General features: G+C 40.2%; 1 protein-coding gene across 1 annotated transcript in view; it reads right to left on the bottom strand.

Moving 5' to 3' along the window:
• Positions 1-3,623: 3,623 nt before the first annotated feature.
• Positions 3,624-10,101, bottom strand: part of pcsk7 (proprotein convertase subtilisin/kexin type 7) — a 42,491-nt gene continuing 36,013 nt past the window's right edge. The window contains exons 14-16 of the mRNA XM_067449946.1: positions 6,772-6,865; positions 5,589-5,706; positions 3,624-4,393 (exon numbers count right to left, since the gene is read on the bottom strand). Of these exons, the coding sequence (XP_067306047.1) occupies positions 4,166-4,393; positions 5,589-5,706; positions 6,772-6,865 (440 nt within the window). The 3' untranslated portion in view covers positions 3,624-4,165. The remainder of the gene's footprint in view (positions 4,394-5,588; positions 5,707-6,771; positions 6,866-10,101) is intronic.

The raw sequence follows: 10,101 nt of genomic DNA, 5'->3' as shown, positions 1-10,101 counted from the left end.
ATTGGTCAGCTGGGTAAAACGTGACTGATGAGCGCTGCGTTTTACTAAGTTGAACACTTCGACTCTAAGCGACCGGTAAAATACAGCGAGCGCTCAGTGCTTCAGCGTGAAATAGATGCCCAAAATTATACTTTCCTGTAGCTCAAACTATAAGAGTAGTGTGGTGTTAGCAACACAAAGGCCATGGGTTCGCTTGCCAGGGAGCAAGAACTGACAACATTTTTTAACTGTGTTCCGTAATGGAACTGTATGTAAGAAATGTTTTTCAATGAATCATAAAATGGCCCTGATATGTCACTTGACATAAAGAAATCATGTTAATTTCAAATACTTATATCACTGACAACAGTAGTCCGGCCAGGATATTGTCATTTAAAAGTTGTTGTTGCAGAACTAAACTGATGCTGATGTTATGCTGTCTTTTGGCGTGACGCTCCGCCCTCCAGCGTTCGACCAATCACAAAGTCAGTAGGGGTGACCCCTAATAGTCGAAGATTCGATGCATTGATATGCAGGACCGGATTCGAGCACTGATCTCATGGTCGAATCGTCGCGGGTGTTATGAAACGAGGATCATACCATTTTGGCAATATGGGGGTGCTCAATATTAGTGTTATAAAGACGTGTCGCGGCGCTGAGCGATCGCCCCTTTAAGGGCACTGAGCTTCGCACCGGACGCGCCGCGCCACATATATGCACCAACGGCGGCATTCGACGCCTGTCCGCGGCGATTAAATGTATATTTCCCTCAAATCGTGAATGTACTGATTTCACCCTGTGCTACAAGATACACTCACCGTGCAGCTCTTCTGTCAGAAGTCGATTCAAAATTGAGCTTGCGTGGCGCGTAATGTTCACGTCTGCCTGGTGTGAGATCCCTGAGACACGGCGCTGAGCTTCAGTCCGGTGTGAGACCCCCTTCAGGTACAATCGGCTTAAGAAAGTGCATATAAACGCACTCAAAGTGTTCTTTTCCTCTCTAGGCAGGTATTTTTTTTAGGTTTATTTATCAAAATGTTCTTTTATATATTTGTGTGATGTTCTGTGTTTCGATCGCGGCTTTTAAATGTTATGAGAGAACGGTTAATTTACGAATGTGTAGTGTAACGTTAGCCTAGTTTTGATCACTTTATTAAAAGTGGTGGCTGTGTGCCGTGTGTAAAGTAAAATAAAATAGTCTTAGCCTCCTGCTGACTAGTGTCCTGCCCTTCCCAACCCGTTTATACCGTTTATTTTTTTCCAGTCTATGGTTTACACACACACAGATGATTCGACTATCGGTCGACCATAGAGAGATTCGACAATTGTGATTCGAATGTGTAAATCCTTAGTTGGGGACACCCCTAAAAGTCAGTAGTGTTTGGGCATCCGGGTCGCCAGATCTGCTCACGTTACCACAGCTGCAGATCTACAAACGTTCCTGCAGCCAATCTGGCAACCTCGAGTCAGGGGGATACACCTGCAGTACCGGTTTTGGCCACAATCTTACAAACACTTCCCTCCTAAAAATGTGGGACTCCTATTAAAAACAATTGAATACGCCAGTCAGCCACGTGAAAAAAATGCTTTAGGTGAGAAACGTATGGAGTGATTTTTGTGCCATAATTAAACAAACAAATCCAGCATTTTGCAAACAAACACGATCTGCTTTGCAAAGGAAAACTTAACTCGCAAACAAACAGAAAGCGATGTGCAAATACAAAGAACAGTTTGAGCGAAAATGCAGAGTAACAAATATATGTATTGTGTTTTGCAAATAAATGAGTGAGCATGCATATTTCACAAATAAATACAAACCATCCTACAAATTGCATGTAACCTTTGAACAAATACCAAATCTAGTCCACATAAATGCATGTTTGTTACTATCTCTCAGCTTAATTTTCTCACAAATGCATTTCGCGCTGAATTTCTCACAAATGCTGTTCAGGCAGATTTTCTCACAAATGTAGTTGAGCAACTTCCTCTACCAGAACAGCAGATGGCGCTTTGGGTCAATTTACGATTTTCAAACACGTTTTCAGACGATAATGAGCGAGGAACCGGATGCAGTATTTCTGTCTTACTGTATCTATTATTAATCATTTTGAGATTTTCATTTTGTCAACCCTATTTCATAAAAACAAAACAAAAAAACATAAAAATATATAGATATTATTGTGACCAACAAGTGCAACATCAGTAGTGACATTATGGCTGAAAACATTTTTGCTAGGGCTAGTTTTTTCTCATTAAAGCAATGTTAATCATGTTTAGTACATTAGCATACTAGCTTTAAGTAGCTAGAAATGCTACTCAGCGATGATTTATTTACTGTATACTGTCAATGTAGGTCAAAACTAACCTTTAACATCCTACATTTATGGGTTAGCCAGCTTTATCTTAAATTAGCTCATCTTTTTTTAGTGTTAAGGTCCTATACAAACTATTCAAGATGATTGTAAACAAAATACCTTCGAAATTGTACAATACAATTTCATATATTGAATATATTGCACTCGAAACACAAAGACTTAAAAATTTAATTACCTGCTCAGGGTCCGACATAATGGTTCCTTAAAACGTGCCTTGTCCTAGTCCTGCTACATGTTTAAACAAGAGTGAAACTGATTAAACAAATGACCAATCACAGGTGGGAAGACAAAAGTCATTGCCCCGCCCTCAAAGTGTCAAAAGTCAACTCGAGGAGCGAGCGAGTGTTGAGTAGTCACGCGAGCGCTCATTTGCAGTTGTGCGCGCTAGGCAGCAGGGGCTTGCGCTAGTATTCATTTCCGCCCCTAAATACTGTTTCGCGCGCCCGCGGTGTACAAATGCGCTCGCGGCTGCACAGATGCGCTCTCGCGTTGTTATTTTCCTCTCGTGGGTCTGTTTTGCGTGCTTGGGTTTATTCGCGTGCTCGTGGTTTTCGTGCGCGCGACTTTTGACTTTATTTAAACGCCATACAATGGTCAGTGGTTTTCAGTTCCTCCCAATAGCAATGCTCCTGAACACTCCTGCTTTAGACCAGCACACCCATTGGGGAACAGATGAGCCAGTGCATTTGATATTTAAACAACGCGGAGCTGGACGAGAACATGAGAACTGCGTCGGTCTGAAACTAGCAGAACACACTTGGGTTGTGTCTGGCGTGGCGTGGCGTTGCATTGTGTCGGGTGTATGATCGGGCCCTAGTTTCCAGTTTCACAGACAGGGCTTAGATTACACCAGGATAGTTCAATAAGGAAATTTGAGTCTCTTTTATAAACGTTGTCAAATATATTTTATTGTGCCTTAGCAAAAAAAAAAAAACATTACTGATGTGCATCTTGAGACGAAACAATGGCACCGATATATTTTAAGATAAAGTCATTGTAAGTTATTAGTTAAAACAGCTCAAACATGCATTTAAGTCTGGGACTATATAGGCTAAAGACTGTCTGTGAAAGCGGGCACTAGTCTTTCACCTTAATTTAACCATTTGCGATATTTATGAAATGTCTTTGTTTTTTTGTTTTTGTTTGCCGATGCAACTGATCTCTCATTTATTTTTTTATAGAAAGGCTTCCCCATCCAACAAAATCAAGTAGGCTTCACTGAGAGCGCATAATATTGTGACCCATGGTAACAGAGATGCTGAAACAATCTGAAAAATGATTTAGTTTTTATTTAAACCACATCTGAATTGTTCACAAAAATACCATACTTCAGTAAAAAAAAAAGCAAACCAAAAAATAAACAGGCTAAAATCAGTAAAACGACAGCAGTTAAGCAGACCTTGGGTTTAAACGATCTCTTCTTTCAGAATTCAAGCTTTGGAGGTATTTATACTCTGGAATCATCCAATCCTGACACATTCAATGCGCCGCAACCAAGAAAAAGAAAAAAATAACCTTTTGTAAAAATGTCATTATATTAAACTCCACATTATATTCACACAGTAGTCACCAAACACACACACATCCAATCTTACAAATACTGCAAAGACTCACTCGCTTTATCAGGCACTCTTATGAGGAAATGTTGTCATGAACATATCTGCAAATAAATCAAAGAAAACGAAATAAGGACACTCAATATAGAGCGTACGCTCACATGCTCAAACAAAAGCAAAGTGCAACCTGAAACTCCAAACTAAAGAAATGGAGACAAAGAGAGAAGAGGTCCAGTTTCTAGTTTTTCCTGAGTGCTACGTGTTCTCATCGGCAGCGATGAGGGGCACTTTGGACTCATTGTCCATCTCGGGCTGGATTTCAACCACTTGACTGTCGTGTAGACCGATGGATCCAGCCTGCAGTCCACGGTCTCGGCCCCTCATGGCCACACTGCACCCACGCCAGTCCCAGTGAGTGAGGGTCACTTCAAGAGTGTAATACAGCGACCAGAAGAGGGCGAAACAGCCCAGCAGCAGAAGAGACTACAAATCACAAAACAACATATTAGTACTGCTCAGTTTCATAATACCGATAATATAACAGCATTTGAACATGTAGAAACGCTGTGGTCACTCAAAATGGAAGAAATGCTCATAATGTAATAAGTATTACATTATTAAAATAAAATGTAATATTTTTTTTCAAAACGTAGTAAAATATATGTATTCCCTTATGCTGCGTTCACACCGCACCCCGAAGTTGAACACGCGAACATTTTGAATCCATTCACTTCGTTCGCGTGTGACATTCACTAAACAACAGAAGCGAATTCGCGTCATGGGAGGGGCTTCTGCCAGGCAGCGGCAGTCGGCAGAAGGACTGGCCGAGTTAAGGCTGCTCTCACCGGGGTTGATGAGTGCTGAGCTCCGGTGATCGCCTGGGTCTCACACCTCCGAAAATACATATCAAATTTTCAAATAGGAGCTTTCTTAATAAATAAATCACATATTTGAGCTTTAAACAACTACATTGTCGCCTGAAAAACTATTAAAACTACATTTTGTGACAATACAGTAGTATTTTTAAATTACTCTGGCCTCGGGGTTTCCCCTGTGGGTTTCCCATCCGTCGCTTCAACACGTGACAGCAGTAAGCAGGCTACTCATTGGTTAACGCGGCGCGAATATCCGCCAAAGTTCACATTTTTCAACTTGCCGCGTCATTCGCGCGAATGAGGCGGCGCGAATAGCGCGAATGAATCATAATCACACATTACCCAAATCGTGATTTGGATTAATCATGCAGCCCTACTACCAACTACTACTTATACTACTACTATTACTACTACTGCTACTAACAACAATAACTACCATTACTACTACTATACCAACAACAACAACAACTACAAATGTTACTAACTACCACTGTTTACTGATACTACCAACACCACCACCAACTACTACTACCATACTACCGCAATCTGGTGGATTTTGTAGGCAGGTAATGGACTTAGATTTAAAAAAAAGTACTATAAGGAAATACTAATATTATTTATATTTTAAAAGCTATTACAATTAAAATATGACGTGCTTTTGATGTGCAAATTATCACATTATTAGCTGAAGATTTTATTACGATTTGAGAAAATTCTTACATTATGAGTTGCTACAAACGGTTTAAAGTGTAAGCCATACAGACGTTACAGTGTATGTGATTTTGTGTAACTACACGACACACCTTCAGGCTGCTCGAGGTGAACGGGTTCACAATTTCAGGAGGAACATCTATTCCAGGAGGGCAGGGGAGAGCAAAACTGCTGTTGAGATACTGGCCACCCATTGCGTCTTCAACAACTCTGCCAAGTTCACACAAAAACATTGATTACACACAAATGTTTTAATACTAAAATGATAAAATGTCAAATCTGAAAATCATCTTATACTAGGGGTGTAACAATACCCTCATGTATCAATTCGATACATATTGCGATACGATATTACTGCGATAATCCAATGCATATGGTGAAAGGTTAACAACAAACGTACTGTTGATTAAAATGTTTAATTTGGCATTACATTGGGGGAGAAAATGAATAGGCTGGGACTTAATACTTTTTTAAGTATTTTAATTCCAAAGTCCAATAATAATAATACTTAATTTAAAAATTATAAATGGATCATTAATAAAGTATGAAAATACAATTGTTAAAAGACATTATGGATATGCTCATAAATCAAGAACAAACCATTTACAGCTGTATTTATGAACTGCTTAATGTCTATTAATGCTTTATAAATGATGATCCTAATGCTTAACGAGTGATTCATAGCGTGCAGTTATTATAAAGTGTTACCCATTTTTGTATTGTGATATATTGTTACACCCCTATCATATATGGTTTAAAAATAAACCGCATGGACTGATTATCTGGAAAGATAAAACAAGAAACAATCTGTTTAACAGTGTTTAAATGTTTTGGTGTTCATTTCATTAAGATTTAACATGTCTTCACGTAAATGCGATGATTAAATATACATTCATGTTATAACAACACATTTTAATTTAATCTTTATGTGAGTAACGATTTTTTTAACATTTAAGTATAGTATTGAACTTTTAGGTACAACACATTTGAATTGAATCATCAAGTTTTTTATTTACCTGTATGTAAGCACAATGCAGTGTTAATGTTCAAACTGTATTTACAATGTTAATTAAAGTGGCTGACAACAATAACAATTCTTATTAGGAATAAAATGCCTCGTTTTTGACCTGTACTGAGTTGTAGATGAATAATTACGACGCTACTGTATTTTAATGTTGGTCATTATGGTGGGAAAGCCACATATTTTCTGAGGTGGTAAAGGGTATAAAGAGTTTGAGAACCACAGGTTTTGAGTATTAGTCCTCTGCAGCTCACCTTTGCCTCTCTTTCACCTGCTTTTGAGACAGAGACGAGCCATACAGAGTAAGTTTCCAGTATTTCAGAACGCCCAATGGCAGAGTCGGCTCTCCTGAAAGACAGACACAGTTGTGAAGCATCGATGTATGCTGCTATAGAGGCAAATATGGACAAACCAACAACACAAATGTATTAAACATCACCAAGCATCTGTCCTGTACGGCTCTTCTCCCGGTAGGGCGCGCGCGCGCGCGCGTGACTAGAGCGAGAGAGGAAATGCACGCCCATAAACACTCGCTCAGCTGCAGATCCACTCGTCCATGAACGCTTATGTCGTTATAGTCCGCGCCGCGCTCCACTTTATTCCTATGGGTGACGTCGAGCGACTTCAACGCTTCAGCACAGCATTCCGGGAAGGCAGCGCTGCATTTGAACCGATTTGAACGCAGAAATGACGGGAAGCTTCACAACATCGCAGATCTCCAGCGATAAAGGTTCACGGTCGATGAATAAAACTGCTTCAAATGTCTGTGCTGTCGGCTATCGTCGCGTGAGTAAACATCAGTAAACGACACGATCGCGTGCTTCGTCATTCAAATGCGCTAACGGTTACTCCATTGCTGTTCTCTGTATAACGTTACACTAGTCTGACGTGCAAAACCGTTTTGCTTGCTACTGCTAAGGTTTAGTCGCATACAATAGTCCATAAACCGAATCATGTCCTCATAAACTGCGAGTAAAGACACACAAATGTTGACAGGCCACTAAATACAGTCCATACCACAGAGACGGACGTCCTGCTGCTGCTGCTTCTCCTGTTCAATTTATTTCAGCCTCCGAATGATTCTGGATCATATATCTATTAGCTGAGATAGATGGGCTTCTCCACACTTGAGGACGTCACCGCTTTGTTTGCGCTCATCATTCTTTAGCTCCGCCCACACAATACGCCTCCAGGCGCTCGTTTTTTTCCGGAAAGACTCGGTACAGCCCATATTTCTTTTATAAATATAATAAAACTAAAGACTTTTCGGAGATATGAAGGATGCAATACTACTCTATAGGTACTCAAGATTGACATGAGATTGACTGAAACTGAGTGTTTCACCCCCCCCCCTCCCCCTTTAATAAAGTCATGCACAATTATCCATGAACATTTTATTATCCACAAACAAATGCCTTTTAACTTGTATGTGCAAAACACAGAATTGCATGAATGTGCTGCAGTTTGTATAAATAAAGACATTTTTGTGAATGCAAATGTTTTATTTTGCATTAGTGTGTAATAATTTGTGCGTGCAACTAAGAAGATGTGCATTTGTGGATCATGTGGCACGCGTGCATTAATTGCAACTACCAGTGAATATGCCTGGTGCTGATTATTAATGTATGCAAATGTACATTTCTACATTTAAACGAATACTTTACCACTCTTGTGTGCAAAATCCAGATATACATGAATTTGCAGCATTTTGTACAAATAGAGACATGACTGAATACAAAAATTAGATTTTGTATTAATGTTGGTCTCTCGCAGTTCAAAGCACTTACACTACATCCAACGTCATGTCGCAAGTTACACTTTTTTTGTAAGTTGAATACGGAAGGCAGTCTGCCGGAAGCTAGAAATGGCTTCACTTCCCTTCTTTATTCTCCACAGAGCAGTGTGGACCACTTTTAAGATGGATGGATGTGCTTTTTGGGAATCAAATTTTGGGCTGCCTTTCACTTCCATTAAATATAGCCAGGAAATTATTATTATTTTAATATATAACTGATTGTATTTGTCTGAAAGCAGATATTCATATATACCTAGGATGACTTGACTTGAGGGTGAGTAAATCATGGGATAATTAAAATGTTTTGGTGAACGAACCCTTTAAAACATGAATAAAATCGAACCTTTAAACCTAGCACTACGTTTTACTTTTATCAATATTTTTCGTAGTATATGCAGCTTTTCTCTCTCTTAATGTGTGTCTGTGAGAGAGAGAGAGAGAGAGAGAGAGAGAGAGAGAGAGAGAGAGAGGGAGGGAGAGAGGGAGGGAGGGAGGGAGAGAGGGAGGGAGGGAGGGAGAGAGGGAGGGAGGGAGGGATGGAGGGAGGGAGGGAGGGATGGATGGATGGATGGATGGATGGATGGATGGATGGATGGATGGATGGATGGATGGATGGATGGATGGATCTCAATTTTTTATGTGGTTCAGAAACAATAATATTTTGAGTTTCTATATATTAAACAAATTTCCTTCATTGTATAATCTCAAATTTTCAATTTCATTAAACTCAAAATTAAGGCAACCAGGTTACTTAAGTTAAACCAACAAAACATGTTTACAGTGTTTACATCTTAGGACCTTTATTACAAACAAAACAGATGATAGAAAGGTCATATATTTAAAAAAAATAAAAAATAAGACAGAAATGAAAAGACTCCAGACTTGACTCTGACTCCAGATGAAAGACTTGTGAACATCTCTGGTTAGTATTGCTCTAAAGTTGGTGAGATTATAGACTGATTGTTATAGTTGGGCCGCTGTGACATCAACGTAAACGCGACACACACAAATGCACGACACAGGAGCAATGGAGCCTATAGACTCATTCTGGGTCACCCCATCCAGCGACGAGAGGAACGTCTGCACTGCCTCTACTGAACACGAATCAGCCATTTCTTTTTTTAAGCTAGTTGTTTAACAAATGATACTGTGTTGGCTCTCTTTGGGAGTGATGAGGATGGATAGGATCAGGAATGAGTACATCAGAGGGACAGCACATGTGAGATGTTTTGGAGACAAAGTTAGAGAAGCCAGGTTGAGATGGTTTGGACATGTTCAGAGGAGGGAGAATGAATACATCGGTAAAAGGATGCTGAGGTTAGAGCTGCCAGACAGGAGGTCAAGAGGAAGACCAAAGAGGAGGTTTATGGATGTAGTGAAGGAGGACATGAAGGTAGTCGGTCTGAGAGAAGAGGATACAGAGGATAGGAATAGATGGAGGCAGATGATTCGCTGTGGCGACCCCTGAAGGGAACAGCCGAAAGAAGAAGAAGACTGTGTTGGCTGTTGCTGCTAGCTGGTTTGGTGTTTCTTGTCACAAAACCAATGCCCCTGGTAGTGACGCTTCTCTCTGACCAATCAGTGATCTGCACTGTTTACACGTCACATATTAATATCGGTACGGCACGTTTGGAAGCTCAACCGCGGTGGTGCCACTTAAGCGAGCCGGTATATGCAGTGGAAAAGCACCATAGCATTCCTAAGACCTTGATTAGCTGCTTCAAAATGTGTTTAACTGGGCTTGGAGCTGAACTTTGCAGAACAGTGACCCTCCAGGAGAAGAACTGGA

This window comes from Pseudorasbora parva, chromosome 8, assembly GCF_024679245.1.
Source record: "Pseudorasbora parva isolate DD20220531a chromosome 8, ASM2467924v1, whole genome shotgun sequence".
NCBI lineage: Eukaryota > Metazoa > Chordata > Actinopteri > Cypriniformes > Gobionidae > Pseudorasbora > Pseudorasbora parva.
This window is presented reverse-complemented; position numbering and strand designations above follow the sequence as displayed.